The sequence below is a fragment of the Melanostigma gelatinosum genome, assembly GCF_949748355.1.
Source record: "Melanostigma gelatinosum genome assembly, chromosome: 21".
Classification (NCBI taxonomy): Eukaryota; Metazoa; Chordata; class Actinopteri; order Perciformes; family Zoarcidae; genus Melanostigma; species Melanostigma gelatinosum.
Window position 1 is genome coordinate 12,674,672 of NC_136654.1, and position 17,408 is coordinate 12,692,079.

General features: G+C 44.8%; 1 protein-coding gene across 1 annotated transcript in view; it reads right to left on the reverse strand.

Annotated features, from left to right (window-relative positions):
* The window catches only part of reep3b (receptor accessory protein 3b), a 43,807-nt gene continuing 26,399 nt past the window's right edge, over nucleotides 1–17,408 (reverse strand). The window contains exons 3-8 of the mRNA XM_079293487.1: nucleotides 15,665–15,741; nucleotides 14,289–14,409; nucleotides 14,068–14,181; nucleotides 10,131–10,296; nucleotides 2,793–2,923; nucleotides 1–2,657 (exon numbers count right to left, since the gene is read on the reverse strand). Of these exons, the coding sequence (XP_079149613.1) occupies nucleotides 2,586–2,657; nucleotides 2,793–2,923; nucleotides 10,131–10,296; nucleotides 14,068–14,181; nucleotides 14,289–14,409; nucleotides 15,665–15,741 (681 nt within the window). The 3' untranslated portion in view covers nucleotides 1–2,585. The remainder of the gene's footprint in view (nucleotides 2,658–2,792; nucleotides 2,924–10,130; nucleotides 10,297–14,067; nucleotides 14,182–14,288; nucleotides 14,410–15,664; nucleotides 15,742–17,408) is intronic.

Sequence of the window (17,408 nt, forward strand, 5' to 3'; positions counted from 1 at the left end):
TCACATCAAAAATGTTTTTTTTATTCATTGCATTTACAATCCACACACCAGACATCTCACCCACATATAATAAAACCATCCAGCCACACATGTTCCGGTGAGGACGTGAAGCTTTGGTATCAACATTCAGTTATGAGCATTAAAGGCATCGTGACATGAGGTGGTTTGGCTTGTTATGGGTGAAAGCTCTGCTCCAGGATCTCAGACCATGTCATGCTTTGATGATGTGCTGTCTGAAGATATGTATTATGTATACTCAGTTATTAACCCATTCCTACCATGCCAGCATGGTACAATGGTAAAGCAGCCACGGACACTTTTATATGATTCATTAGATTCATATTACTACACATGTGCAGTGTGTATGCGGTCAGATATGTTGCACTTAACCTCATAGCTGTGCAGAAATGATAATTTGCGATGAACACGTGGCTTCAAAATCTGCTGTAGATGTTGGAGCGTTTCATACTCATGGAAGCACTTGTTCCTCTTCTGTATCGGCCTCAAGGTCTCTACGAGTTCTGCTACGTCAGTGAGTCATTTACAGCAGACACAAACCAGCCAAACTTCTAAATGTCACGAGAGGGCCGTTAGTATTAGCATCCATCATCTTGAGTGATCAAAGTTCAATAAATCATGAGATGACAAGCAACAGCATTGATAAGAAAACTAAAGATTTGGGAGGTAAATGTGCAAAAACAGGTGGTTAACATAAAAGACTCATTTTGATTCAAACGTCTCACTCACACACACACGCACGCACACACACACTTTAAATAGCTAAAACTAATCTTCACTGATACAAAAAAAAAAACAGCAAGAAATTTACAACCAGGCGTGTGATCAGGACACGGCCATAAAAATACAGGCGTAAGCAGGAAACGGTGGTTAATAGTGAGCGGGAGTTCTGGGCCTTTATGAAGGCTGGGGGTCTGCACAGAGAATCCCGGTAGTCACCGTGTTCCATTCATTTGGTTCTCTCTTCCCTTTGGTTCCCCCTCCTCTGACAGCATCGAGGATAGTGTTCATCTGCTGCTGGTCCAGCCTCCTAAAGTTCATGTCAGAGCCTCCCCTCCCCCGGGATTCTCGGGGGATCCCCCGGGATTCTCAGTACCCAATTTGATACCATAGTAAAAAATAAACAGTTGGAGCTAGTGCTAGGATGTTAAAGCTCATAATTCCCTCTCTAATATCGGTTTCATATTGCTAAGCAGACATCTCCGTCAAACAACTGGGTTTAATCAAGTTTCTCTCCAAAAACCACATCTTACAAGATCACATTTTAACACCACGATATTCACCAAATACAAATGTTTACTGAGTAGAGCTTGAAAGCAGTTAGCTCTGCAGGACTGCTGCTAACGTCAGCTCTGCAGGACTGCTGCTAACCGCTAACGTCAGCTCTGCAGGACTGCTGCTAACCGCTAACGTCAGCTCTGCAGGACTGCTGCTAACCGCTAACGTCGGCTCTGCAGGACTGCTGCTAACCGCTAACGTTGGCTCTGCAGGACTGCTGCTAACCGCTAACGTTGGCTCTGCAGGACTGCTGCTAACCGCTAACGTTGGCACCAAGATGGATTTGTTGTTCACGTAGTGTTATCAGGGAGAAACTAGGGTGTGTCGATCGTGAGTTTACTGCGTCCGCCGTTAGCCTCGAGCTAACAGTGCCTGTGGTACTGAAAAAACAAAAAGGTAGTCACGTTTTCCGAAATGTTGGCATGGACTTGGTACCCAAGTGTCGGTTTCCGTGACATCCCAGCCACCGGAGGTCACTGTTGGACCCGGTGAGGCTGTAGCAGCAGAACCCCAGAGTGTACTGAAATGATCAAGGCTGTACTTTACTTTCTTGTGAATTGCTTAAAGGAGGTTCAGTATTGGACATATTTGGTGTCTGCAGGACGTGAAATAAGCAACTGTTTGCCAACACGTTCGCCGCAACAACTTTATAAAAAAGGGCCATTTCAGCTTGTTGTGCTGCCCCCAAGTGGCCAACATGTAAATGACACTATAATAATCAACAGGTGTGAATGCTATTGTGTTTGGGTTCAGATATAGTGACGGTCTCTCTGACAAATAAAAGAGCCACAAAGCCCAAAGGATTCCCAAAGGTAAATGATTGAACTGTTCTTTAAGCCATTAAAGAATGTTTGTTTAATTAGAGCGATTAGTTTGAGCGTTCATGAACTCTTCATAAAACGATGACTTATTAGAAAGTAAGAACACAAAGCGTGCACGAAATGAAACAAAAGGCCTCAACAATCTAAGAGACTGCACGCATACAACGTCACGACTCCAATTCTAACGAACAACAAATGAAACACACACACACGTCCATGGAAGAAGGTACGGTACGCCATCAAACCCAAAGAAAAACATCTGAAGCTCCCAGAGAGCAGGTTCTGGTGGCGTCACCAGTTTTGGATGAATTAAGTAATAAATATGTCAGAAGCTCATCAGAGACAACAGAGATCAGCAGAGTGAGAAGTCAGACGGAGAAGAGCTGGAATACCATCCACCAATCAGCACACTGGTCTGCGAGGTCTGAGTGTGTGTGTGTGTGTGTGTGTGTGTCTGCTGTATTCTCTTCACACTCCGTAGTTCACAGAGCTCAGCGCTGGTCTCTTCTTGCTTTTAATCTTCAGGGATCCGTAACGAGCCTGCAGACAGAATAACACAGTTATGAACGTGGCCGTACACCTGAGTTTATGTTCCATTATATACATATAGCGTATGTAGTCGTGTCCTGTGTTTATCTGAACACAGCCTCCAGCCGTGTGGACCGGGACACTTACGTCTCTGCGGACTCTGGATCGTGTGATCTTGACACTCTGCGATCGTCTCAGTCCTTTCTGAGTGACGGCCTCGTCTTCAGAGAAGATCGCCTCGGCCTCTTCGTCAGTCCTCTCCTCCGGGTCATAATAGTCTGAAACACACACACACACACACACACACACATCAGCACTCACTGAAACACAGAATCAGTGTTTCAGACGCCATGTGTGAATAACTGAAGCTGTAAGGATGAACACGTCTCACAAACGTACAGGCTGAATAAGTAACGGTTCTGTTCCATGGCCCTGCTCCTGGATCTGGGAGTGTGATTGGTGGAGATAATAAAGGGCTCACTATCAGGGATGCAGGGGTTCTCTTTCAGACTTGAATGGCGGGTAGGGATGCCCCCCCGAAACCCCGTTCTAAATGAGGAAGACCCGGAGTATCGAGGTCTGGAGTTAACGCTTCTGCTATCTGTACTGTAAAACCCTCACGAGTAAAAGAGGAAACAGCAGTTCATCACAACATGTGACCAACAAGCTGAATATCAATCTGCACAAATGATCATGTTCTAGTGTGCAGCCGTCCATCCTGGTCCACTGCAGGTCACGTTAGTGATGTCAGGAGAGCAGGCTGTCAATGGAAGCTAATGGAAGCTGTCAATGGAAGCTAATGGAAGCTGTCAATGGAAGCTGTCAATGGAAGCTGTCAATGGAAGCTAATGGAAGCTGTCAATGGAAGCTAATGGAAGCTGTCAATGGAAGCTAATGGAAGCTGTCAATGGAAGCTGTCAATGGAAGCTAATGGAAGCTGTCAATGGAAGCTAATGGAAGCTGTCAATGGAAGCTGTCAATGGAAGCTAATGGAAGCTGTCAATGGAAGCTAATGGAAGCTGTCAATGGAAGCTAATGGAAGCTGTCAATGGAAGCTAATGGAAGCTGTCAATGGAAGCTAATGGAAGCGGTCAATGGAAGCTGTCAATGGAAGCTAATGGAAGCTGTCAATGGAAGCTGTCAATGGAAGGTAATGGCTCAGCTCATTGTGTAGCTGTGATGGACTTTCACGATTTTGGAGCTTTTTGCATTGCTATTTGTTTACATACAACAATAATAAGCATTGTTGATTCTTTTCTTCTCATAATATCATCAGAGAGAACTGCTGAGGCTGTCATAAGAGTCAACCTGCTGCCTCAGTGCAGAAAGATGACATTACAACGTGGCACAAAGACAGAAAGAGAAAATGAAAAATTGTGAAATTAAAGATGGAATGACAGAAAGAAAGCAGATTAGTAGTGCACACTCTGACCTCCACATAAAATAGTGACAATGAAAGTACATTTGCTGAACTTGATGGCTGGTTCCACACTGTGGTTACAGGCCTGTGTAGAGAGGAGGGAGGGAGGCAGCCGGTCCAGCAGAGGGCAGCAGACAGCCAGCAGAGCCACCGCTGCCTCCCTGTGTGCTCCATAGAAGCACAACAGCTAGAGCGGGTTCACGAGGAGAACACACTGTAGCAGCAGGATTAGAGGATAGTCACTACAGATCCCTCAAACAAGAGCAGGTTCTAATGAGGAGGATGAGGATATCCTCTTGATCGAACTTAGCTTCATTCATTTGCACTGCACTGCACGGCCTTCACTACAAACAGACTGCTCTAACATCACAATGTCACATTTACATGTTTGGCTGCCTTCTTTCCAAAAAACAAACCTATTATTAGCCCTCAAGCAAATGTTCACTAATGTGCCACAGCTACATATATCAAGACCATCTCTGGAGAAATCCATAATTCATTTTCCTGCATCTTCAGTTCAGATGAGTAAAGAGAAGTGAAGTCCAGCAGCAGCGCTCTGCAGCGTCCGAGCGTGCTCTCACCAGGTGTGCAGAGTGATCACAGAGCTGTGTGGCAGATTGTCTCTTGTTAGCATAGCTAACGCTACACGCTACGTGTTGTGCCGCGTGCACACACTCTGGAACCCGCGTGAGGATTGGAGCGATGCAGGTTGTGATAGACGAAGTGAAACAAAGACGTGAAACGCGTGATGGCAGCAGTAAGGGAGCCGTCCAGAAGGTTTCTTCATCGTCAGAAAGGGATCAATGGACCAACGGTATTTAATTTCTCTGATAATCGAATCGTTAGAATTACTCTGTCCATTACATTCAAACTTGTTTCCTTGCGATGGACTGTTTCTTATCTTGGAAAGATTGTTGTGGACTCGTAGAAGAGAATAACTGTATTCTTCTATGGTTTCCTGCACGAGGGACAACATTGTTACCTAAAGTATTACCACCTGGTCGCCCTCTGCCCCGGCAGCATTGGTGTCAATCAGTGTTTTCTAAAGCCGAGCTGGTGTTTAAACAGCGACGTGTTTTCCATTTGTTCTGGTTCTAGCTCCCGCTGCTGCTGCTGTTGTCACATCTGGAGTCAATTAGAGAAAACCTCCCACTCTCCAGAGCTGGAAGAAACGTTTCCCTTCCCCAGAGGAAGCGGGGCGGGATGAGACGGAGGCCAGCTTCACACGAGAGCCCACATTCCAACACAGGATCAGAAACGCCCTGAAGACTGAATACTGTCTGTGACGGTCCAATGGGAATCAGAATCCATCACAAACAGGCAAAAACAGGCCAGAGCCTCGTTTTTTAGGTCCATTGATTAAAGATTCCAGTCCTGCTACTTGTGCACACGGCTCATCTGTAGCTGTAGCTACAGCTCGTCTTCCCCCATGAGATCCAACGTCTCCCAGCACGCTGAGGAACACAGGAGACACGTTCCACAGTCACGTTCCAGGGTGGAATCTACATTCTCTGTCTGGACTGTGGAGAACAAATTCAAGTCTTTGCAGCAAATCGCGAGTCTATTCTGTGTCGAACTCTCCAGTTCCCCGTCATGTCCAGAGCTTAGGGCTTCACTAAGCAGCACTCAGCCAACAGCAGAGACCCGGAGCAGCCTGTCCAATCACAATGCTGGATTCCTTCCGTTTCACCAGAAGAAGAAAAGAGGCACAGCCTTGTGTTGTCTTGTTCTGGTGTATTCAGAACATCAAGCTGCTGTTGAGCTTTATCTTCATTCTGAAACACAGGTCAGAATCCACCTGTGAACTCTACGCCGGATGCATCGTTGGACACAATAGTGTTTCCTTCTTCTTAGACTCTGAAGCTCACAGACCTCAGTCGTTCTATACCGGAGTCTGCTTTCATCTTCTGTTCCCTCAAATAGCAGAACGCAGCTAAACTGAAGAAGATCAAAGAAGTTTGACATTGCATACTAAATATTTTGCACTGATCATTTATCGAGCAGCAGCAGCTTTTTCCACTTCGCAATATTTGAACACAAAATCTCTCGACCTTGTTCTGCAGATGATGCTCAGTTATACATGGCGGTGCAATGACTCCATCCCTGCTCTCCTGAACGTCTGGATGATCTAGAACAGCGGTTCCCAAACGTTTTAGGCCACGCACCCCCTTCTACATCCCGACCGGGTTCACGCACCCCCAGCCCCACACACACACCTTAAAAAAAAAAAAAGCAACAGAGCCGCATAAAAATCGGACGAATGAGAGAACAGTTTGCTCGTGCGTGGCGTTTGTTTACAAGATAAAAAACACAAAAACTCTTCCTGCACCGTGCCTTCGAAAAGGTAACGGACGTAACGTTACGAAGGTAACGGACGATTGGCCAGATTGGCCACATCTGTAGACTCGTCTACCTGCAGAGAGTAAAACTCACTCTTCTTCACGCGACCGACCAATGTAGCCAGGATGTCTTCGGACAAAGCATCGATGCGGCGACAGTGTTGTTGGACACCGGGATCACGTCCAACTTTTTCGCTTCTCTCTCTCCAATCATACATTCCACCATCTCTTTAACATTTTTCCCTCTCCACCACCGCCTCTCCTTCTCCCTATTACGCGGTCAGAATACTACCACAACACGCCGCCTGTCTCCGGCAGAAATGCGCTCATCCACGCACGGGAACAACACCGAGTTGTAATATATACCTCATAACACCCCGCCACTCTCGGCTCATACCTCCCCAGCAACGAGGCACATCACCCGGTCACAACACCTCCAGAATGTCCCCCGGGTGAAATCCGGGACTTGGTTTTATGGTTCCGAGTGGCGGGCGCTCACTCGTTGGCGCTGGGAGGCGAGGTCTCCAGCCGCCCCCGCCGCGAGGCACCCGATCGTCAGGTCTGTCAGCCCTCGGAACAGGCCGCGGGTCAATAACTTGTGGGTGGCGGGGCAGAGGCGAGGCAGATCACAGAAAAATAATAAAGACTAGAGTATGGCAAAGATATGTTGATGAGAAGCGTATTTGTACGTCAAACACAAACGTAATCAGGGAGAAAATACGTTTGTGGTAAAACGTAATTGAGAATGCATTTTAGTTTTGGGGGAACGTAATTTTTAGGAGACAGGACTGCACCGCCATTACATTTTTCCTCTCGCGCACCCCCTAGAGGCAGCTCGCGCACCCCACTTTGGGAATCCCTGATCTAGAACAACCCGATCCAGCTCATCAAACCCACTCCTGAGAAGAAGTGCACTGATCCAGGTTCTTTCTGTCTTAATGCTGCTTGATATCCTCTTGTGGCAGAGGTATCTGCTGAGCCCTCGACATGAACATGAATTATACAGTTTATTTTTAGCATCGAAAGCAAACTGCTGCTCAAAATGTTAATGAAACAAAATAAAGCAGATTGATCACTTTGATCAATTAGTGATCCGCTGTTGAGAATGAAAAATCATTGTGACCGTGGGGGATGTAAGACGCCGGCCATGTAACTGCAGCATCCCTCCTCTGGACTCCTCTGGACTCATGTTTCTGTCTATTCTCTGATTAAGTCAAAATATTCCCCAAAAATACTTTTGAGAAAAGGGATTGCTCCAGAAACATGTTAGTGGAGAGTGCAATACGTCGGTGCATGTTCTTTGTGCATTCCCAGGGCAGCAGGTCCATCTGAGAGAGGGCCAATGTTCAACAAGAACAAATCCATCCAAACAGCAGGAAACTGCATTTGTTGGGGACTATTTTCAGCGGCGGATTGATCCCCACTTGGTGCGCTAGTGAGTATTTGTGGCAGCCGGACGGTGTGTGTGGGACGGAGTGAAAATACACTGGAGTGTGTGTTCATGGTAATGACGGAGCATGTCATCAGTGGGGCTCAGACGTATTTTTAGTAGTTTCTGGAGAACAATGGAGCTCTATGACACAAAGCAAGACGATATTTTAGGCTTTGATGCACAACAACACATGTAAGAAGATAAATCCATTGGTGGGATCTGTTGACAGTAAGATCAATATGGAATATCAATAGAGTTATCCTTTGAGTCTTATGTTTAACAAAACATTCATCTGGAGAAAACCATTGTTGCCTGAGAGCTGAGGACCTCCAACATGACCACCAGAGGGTGTGTGATAGCCTGCACAGCAGTGAAAGAGAGCAGTTGCAGGGTAAGAACATCTCTTCCTCCCTTCATCTCTGCCGGCTGGCTGAGCTGAATACGTAATCCAGCCTTTCCCTCTCTCAGTATGCTAATGCTGTCCACCAGCCCTCGCTTCCCTCCGTCCATCCCTCACATCTTCACTCTCCTCCTATACATTCATCTCAGTCGTCTCCTCTACCCCCATCCCCCTACTCTCCCTCTCCACGCCTCACTGGCTGTGTGTGTGTGTGTTGCAGAGATAGACAGACAGAAGGAACACAGAGAGAGAGTGTGTGTTTGACATTCCACCAGCATCCCACTCAACCCCTCTGTCTGCTGGAAAGTACACACACACACACACACACACACACACACACACACACACACACACACACACACGAAGAAAAGAAGAGAGGTTAGAAGGGAAGGAAGACAACAAAGACAAAGCGATAAACATAAAAGCTCAAATATCCAGCTGATGTGGCGAATTGACACAAACCAGTGATATTGATACTAATAGCATCGTCTGTGTGTCTTAAGTTAGGAAAAATATTCTGGGTGTTTCGCCTAAAATTGTATTTGCACTATTTTCCAAACCGAATTACGGACAAAGACACCTTTCCCAGGTTAGGCAGATATCAAACCACTGTGTTAGTGTTGACTCCTCTGAACCCTCTATGATCAGTGGTGTTCCTCCTGAATTACTTTGGTTTATCCCATGTCATCTTATCAAACAGATAAAAAGGGAGTAATGTAACGTACATGTGTTGATAGCATGTCTTCTTATTCTTGTTACTATTTAGCATAAACTACTCCCACGGATCCTCGTGCTTTGGCTGATGATACGGAGTCAGTGAGCGAACAGCTATTCCTCTCGTTGGTTACACTGTTTAAACTGGAAGCAGGGCTGTACACACAGCAATCGCTGCAGTACTTTTAATCCTGGAGCAGATGTGGAAACGTGGTGGTTGGGGAATGTCTAGGATTGCTGAGTGGATGTAAGTGCACGTGTATTCTCACTGGACATCTCTACCGCTGGGAAGAGCATGCGTCCTGATTGTGTGCGAGCTTTACCGCAAACTATGAAAATCAGGATCTACGCCTTTCATCTTCTTTAAATGTAGAAGACATGCCTTCATGTTTGGGGTTTGTGCGTAGTTATATTACCCGGCTAGATCCACATGCACAGTCCCAGTGATCATTCCTAAATTTACGATGAAGACGATGGCTGACCAGGCATTGGCCACCCAGGCCCAGAGACAACATGCCCCATGAGAGCCGTCTATGTACACTATTCTGTCGTGTATAGAACACTTTAGCGTATCACGTCTTTCATCCCCTTATGTCAAGCGTACGGTGACCCCTTTGGTCTCAATCTCTAGTTTCAAGTCTTCTTCAATGCAGCATGATGTTCATTTAGTCCATTTAGAGTCAAACAGACCATAAAGCAGGGGATGCTTTAGGGCGCGGCTACACAGTGATTGACCCGTCGCAACCAGAGCCGTATACAGCGTCTACACAACTCGCCCGCAGTCCAAATATGGTCACTTATGATCACTGGTTGCAAAAGCCAAGATGGCGACGGCCAAAACACCAATCTCAAGGCTTTAAAACAGGGTATGATAATCATTCATCATGTTGAACACCGTGACACACCATGTGTGTGTGTGTGTATATATATATATATATATATATATATATATATATATATATATATATATATATATATATATATATATATATATATATATGTGTGTGTGTGTGTGTGTGTGTGTGTGTGTGTGTGTGTGTGTGTGTGTGTGTGTGTGTGTGTGTGTGTGTGTGTGTGTGTGTGTGTGTGTGTGTGTGTGTGTGTGTGTGTGTGTGTGTGTGTGTGTGTGTGTGTGTGTGTGTGTGTGTGTGTGTGTGTGTGTGTGTGTGTGTGTGCATACCCTCTACGTCGCCGGCGTCTGTGCTCTGAGATCTCCTGGCGGCCGGGTTGGCTGAGCGGGAGCTGTACTGGTAGAGCTGGTTTGCTTCTCCGTCGTCCTGCCGGCTGATCTGTGTGAGGTCGTGCATACTCAGGCTACGAAGCCTCTCTGTGATGGCGCCCTGACCCTGTGTGACACACACACACACACACACACGTCAATACTACATCAGCAGCAAACAGCACTTCAGACCTCTCAGAGAACCAAAGGACCAGACACACTGATGATGCGAGTGTGTGACTGAACCCTGACCACCAGCTCCTCCTCCACAGCTACAGACGGAGGTCGGACGGCTCCAGCTGAATATCTGGACATCAGAAACAAACTCAACATGTGTGGAAGAGAAGTGTGTGATGTGACATTGACTGAGCTTTCCATCGTTTTGCTCTGAACTCTGTGTTTTCTTGTAAACATTACTGCAGTCCACTTGCTGACTTAGTTCTAAAGACATTTTCTTTTCTTATTTTAAACAAAAATGATGATAAAATTAAATAAAACAGTTGAATGAATGTCCTTCATTGGCCACACTACTGGACACAATGACATCGTGCTGCCGTTGTTTTAATATTGCATGACACATGCTGGGGTCAGAGGTCATACACAGACAAATCTAACAACCACATCATGGTTACTGGTTGTCATCTACACTGACTACATTAGAACTAGTGTGACATATGTAGTTTACAGCATTGTGCAGATCAGTATCTGTCCAATGACTTGCTCAGAGAACTGATGAGGCAAATCAATACAGCTCACTCAAACTCACCACTCAAGCACATAACAGGCTCTGATCACTCTGGATATTATTAACCAACATTCTACAGTGATGAAGACATGGAAACAGTTCACAAAATGAGCAGCAGCAACAAGGGAGGAACACAAATCAGAAGCAGGAAGAACACGTCACGTGTGATCATGAAGTGAAAGGGTTAAACAGGGCTACAAAGAAAGCCTCCAACTACGGGATATGAATTTAGAACAATTCGATTCTAACCAATGAGGTTAATGTGTTTGCAAATGCTGAATTATTTATTGTGTATTTCAACACTAAGAACAAGATGGAAATAAACACCAAGATGTATTTTCAGCAACCAGGTCTGCTAAAGAACAGCGAATCACAGGATGGGGAACATGGTGTCATGGGGTAATAGTGCTGGTATGAAATAGGAAAGTCTGTCCATGCTGCTTACACTGACTGGTTCTATGTCCCAGAACAGCCTGGTGAAGCACACAAACCCTGAAGAAAGGAGGACGTCAGTACAGAGAGAAGAAGAGAAACAAAGTCACAAGAGGGTTAGCTAGTGGGCAAGCTGGGGCACAACCACACACCATCATCCTGACCAGGTAATAACCAACGAATAGAAACCACGCAATGGAGCAGGAGCCCAGAAGACGTGCAACCCGCTCCCCCACCACAGGCTTCTCCGCTCACACCACAGTAAGCATTACGCCGGACATATTCCACAGGCCGTGTTCCACCTAGCCCCGCCCTACTGTGCTGTGATTGGCTAGAGCTCGTAACCTCGATGCGTCCTTGGATGCTATGCGGAATTATGAGTGACAACTTTTTCAGCTCTTTCCTGTAACCAGTGTAGCATGAAAGCACGCTAGCTAGTGAAGTAGCCAGCCTCTAAGTGAGTCACAATGAACAACATCATCCTTTAGCCACACCCTCTCGTGGAGAGGAAGCACATCGTCAGCCCACATCAGGACCATCTGGTTCAGCTCAATCTCTGAAAGCAGTGTAGCGTTAAGCATGGTGGTACAGCTAGTTAGCCTGCTAACAAGCTAGCCGCTAAATGAGTCAAATTTAACAACTTCATCCAAAAACTCTTTGCACATTGCGGTCACCAAATAATCAGCCAATCACAGCATAGTAGGGCGGGAACAGGCGCAACAGGAACATGCCTTTTAATGACCGTCAATCATTTCAAAACAAAGAACAGGACTAGTTGTATCAGCTATCATACATTCATACGAGCTTTAGTGCCTCGTTTCAGACGAGTGATTAACAAAATCAGGTTCCAACATTAAAACATCGGACATGACTCAGGACCGTTTCTAGCAAACCTCCAGAACACGGTCCAATGAATAGCAACAACTCCGTCAACCTGAAGTCACTGTAGCATCGCTGCTAGCATGACGTCCAAAAACAGACAAATATGAATAAAGGTATTATTTCATTGATGTGAATACGTGGGTTGGTCGTATAATAATGATTTACTCAGTTCGTCAAATGTTATTAACATTTAGTTGTGTAATGTTTAGGTATGTTATATTGTTTTTGTGAATTGGTATGAACCCGGGTGGCACATATATATATATATATATATATATATATATATACATATATACATATATACATATACATATATATATACATATATATACATATACATATATATATACATATATATATATATATATACATATATATATATATATATACATACATATATATATATATATATACATATATATATACATATACATATACATATATATACATATATATATATATATATATATATATACATATATACATATATATATATATATACATATACATATACATATACATATATATATATATATATATATATACATACATATATATATATATATATATACATATACATATATATATATATATATATATATATACATATACATATACATATATATATATATATATATCAAGTCAGCTGTGGCATGTAAAGTTAGCATGTATTCTAGTATGCATCTTATTTACTTGCCACACTGAGCCGCGGATGTAAATTGGCTGAATATGCCGTTTTGTGAGCTGAACTGAAAACTATGGAAACCATGAGAACCTTGATAACCATGAGAACCTTGAAAACCTTGAGAACTGCCTTTGCGAAGGCAGCACCGTGTTTTTCTCGCAAGCCAATCAGAGCAGACTGGGCTGTTTCAGGATGGGGGCCTTAAAGAGACGGGAGCTCTTGACTCCAGGTACATTCAGACAGTCTGGGAAGAATAAAGTGTTTTCAACATTAAAGCATGTAAACATGTTCTAGTAGAAACCCAAAATACAAACATGAACCTGAACATGAGCAGGATATGTCCCCTTTAAACTGGCAATGTGCCGGTCAGGTTTTGAATCACACCACATCCCACGTATGGTCAAAACCAGAACAGGCCTCAGAACCAGGATACCAGTGCATGTAAGCGGATCTAGTATTGCATGCTCCTTACTTCACAATCGTATCCGTCTTATTTGACCATGTTCCCAATCAAGCTAAAGCTATGCTAGATAGCATCCGCTGTGAACTCTGAATAGTAGATGCCCGCTGGCTGGGATTACCTCAGTGCAGTGAGGCCTTAGAGATCATAGGGATTATCTGACACACTCAGGTATTCACGCGATGCTGATGAAAACAGTGCGCACACACACTTCATTCATACTGACTCTGAAGTTAAGATCTGATTCAGGATTGGCTGCAGCTTGTCGCGCAACTCTCCTGCATTCATTTACACACCGATCCCAGTACATCTGTGTTCTATGACGTGTGGCAGAGCGAGCCGAGTGAGCACCTTCTGTTGGTTGAATTTAGCAAAATAGTCTGCTGCATTGCTTTACTGCATAGAAAAACAGGAAGACAACACCGTTTCTCACAAAGTCAGACAGGAAAGAGAATTAAGAAAATGCTATTCATTGAAGGCCGAGCTGCTCGAGAGTGGGGACAGGAAGCCGTGGTATATATGGGAAATGTTAACTTGATGAAATACCAAAGAGTCAGATATAGGCTACAAACTGCTGGGCCGTTGGTAAATACAGAGCGACATCTTTAGTAAATCAAAGAGGACAAAAGAAAGGAAAAGTAGCTCCTTTAAACAAGTCTCAAGGAGAAGGTAGAGAAGAGCCAGGGACACTTGCCTTGACAGCTGCAGTGACGGCGGCGGTGGCTGCTATGCTCAGTCCCTGCTTGCCAAAGTTCACCATGGTCTCGTAGCTCCTCTCTTTGGCCTGCACGATGTACTCATCTATTTCCTGCAGGGGACACAATCGATAACTTCTCTAGCAGACAATATAGAGTACAAAGTAGTGCAACTGTAAGATTCTGGACAGGAAATACGCATGGGGATGGATGATCTTACCCTCTCTCTGGAGGACAGCAGAGGGTGCAGACACTTCCTGTAGATCAGACTTGCTCCTCTTGTGTAGGGGGACAGCAGCCAGATCACAAAGGCTATCTTCAGCTCGTAGTACAGAGGGAACCTGGACACACACACACACACACACACACACACACACACACACACACACACACACACACACACACACACACACACACACACACACACACACACACACACACACACACACACACACACACCATTAATAAGGGCTGGAACGTCATTTGGGCACAGCTCCTAGGTGCAGATTATACAAATAAATGATCAGAATGAGCAAACAAACAACACTAGTTGGACGGTGCTTCAACCACCAAGTGCTTGTGCCACAAATGTTTGTTTTGGTTTCAAATGGTGTTTCCCACAACGCCCCCTGCTGGTCGTACAGAGAATGCCGGTTTAAGACACTTTGGCATCGACTTCACCCGACAGAACCTGAGGTTGCCTCCTGCTGACAACATTATAGAAAGAAGCTACAGAGAACATGTTGTTATGTAGCACTGGGACATGACTGACAGCATTCATTTCTTTAGACTGAAAGGAACAGGGTGAAACACAAACGTATAATTGGTGGCATTGGAGCGCTGGGAAAAGTTGAGAGCAGCTCAACTCTTGATTTGTAGGGTCAGCAGTTTGTAGCTTCATGTCAGCGGCTTCCATAGAAAAATGACTTGAAGAACGTTGCCGTGTCGTTGGTAGCGTGAAGGCAGAAATGTTAAGAGATGTTCAACGTCATGGCTGAATGCTCAGCTGATCTCAACTGTGTGGCTGCGACACAAGATTTCAGAATGAGACTCGTCCTTGAGCGAGACTTGGTTAGACACAACCACTTGTAGTGGACGTACATTGATGGTGAGGAGGAGGTGCCCCATTACAGCTCCCTCAATACTGGACCACATGCTGTAGTCCTCATCAGTCACTGAGACACAGAGACATGGGAGAGTTGGGTCCAGGACGGAAAATACCAAAGCTCCCCTTTAGGGGAAATATTCTAATCTGTTGGGAAACTGTTCGACACAACATTGGTCCCAGTGCTCTAGATTCTCCATGGAAACATAAACTTGTATCTTATCTTGTCAGAAACATGAAAACAACAACTTCAGCCCCCCTTGTTGTCTGTGAAACACATTCTCCCATCGGTCATCCTCATTACTACGAGGCCTTTCTAACACAATGGTTGACAGTGGAATTACATTTATCAGCATCATTTACATCAGCAAGATCATTTCCACCGGGATAGAATCACCGTCACCAAAACACAGAGTAGCAACCAGAGGAGAGGTTCAGATCACGATGAGATCTTAGATATGACCGTGTGTGTGTGTGTGTGTTTAACTCACCATGCCAGTGTGAGGTCGGTGATGGTCTCCACCACAGTGTAGAGGGCAAACACAATCCAGTACATCATCCATCGTACCTACACAGACAGACACAGAGAGCACACTGAAGAACAGCGGAGCATGTGGATCGAAGTGGTGGTTTCACAGCACCACAGTCATCTTTCTCCCTTTAGCGGGCCCAGCACTACGGGCCAGCAGCGCCGTGCCGGTGTTGGCTTCAAGTGGGGACTGGAGGAGCAGCGAGGAGAAGCTCTGCTCCTGGAGGAGGAGGAGACCCAGCCGCCGGGCGCTGAGGCCTCCTCCTCCAGCCGGAGCTTCTGACTGCAGGTGGAAGGCTGCAGTGGAGCCGACCCGGTGGCTCCGATCACAAGCATTAAGAAGAACTACTCGCGGATGTTCATTCTTATATAGAGCCATCAGTACCGCTTCACAACCAAGTTCCTCACAGTAGCTTTAAAATATTCACTTGCCAAAGTTGCCAGTGGGCAGAATGCTTCCTCAATCCCCAGCAAGGGTATCCATGTCTCTGACACTTGCACCACTGTCAGTGACTTCTACCTGACACGCTCCTGGGCAGACCAACGTGTGTTTAAAGATGTACGACACCACGAGAACTATCTGTGCTACTGACCAAAACAAACCGCTTTCATGAAGTGAAAACACTGTGACAGAGTTTAAGTTCTGAGACAAAAACACAGAAAACTAACTCGCATCCCCTGCTTTATGGTCTGTGTGACTCTAAATGGACCATAATGTACCAAATGAACATCATGCTGTATTGAAGAAGACTTGAAACTGGAGATTGAGACATAAACTCATGTTTACAATGTTTACTGAGGTAATAAATCAAGAGAGAATTTTCTCATAGACTTCTATACAACCAGAGGTTCATTGTATGTAAGAGTGTCCTCCAGCTCCAGAACATGTCGTTTCCATTGAAGACAAAATGTTTATTTCATACGTGTAGATATATATTTGATATGTTATGCGTTTATATGGTTTTTCCCTTGTCTTTAATTACTTCTATTTAATATTATGTTTGTTAAGTTTCTCTTCTGTTGTGTGTTGTTGAATGAGAGATCTCACAGATGTGTTTATTCTAATTGAGCAGAAAGCCAATAGACATAGTTTAGAGCAGGGCTCTCAAACTCATTTTCACTCCGGGCCACATCAGCATCATGGTCGCCCACAAAGGGCCGGTTGTAAATGTAACTACTCGTAACATATTGTAAAATAACTCTCTGCATTCACAGTTTAAAGTAGTCTTCAATGTACTCACAATACATTTCCATGTTAAATGTACAGTAACCAGTCAAAGAGCTGCTTCTAACTGTTTATCTCATAATTTTGACTGTCAATCTCAGAATTATGACTTTCTATCATAGTTATGACTTTCTATCTCATAACTTCGACTTTCTATCTCATAATTTCGACTATGGGGATATTTTTATTATCAAGTATAACTTTTTTTTTAAAAGAAGAAAAATAAGGTTTAACGGCCGGGGCCGGGAGTTTGAGACCCCTGGTTTAGAGTAAAAGAAAGTACTTTGTAAAAGTTGCAGGATCTGAGGTTCATACTGATTTCACCTCTCAGGCCTGTCGTGGTGAAAGCGAGCTTCAGGATCTGATTGGATTCCTCTCTTTGCTTTCATGCTGGATTGTGCCGCCCTCGCTGCTCCCTCCGTCCCTCTTCGAGGGCTTTCCGGGCTCTTCTGCGCTGGATTTCCATATCAAAGCCGGCGGT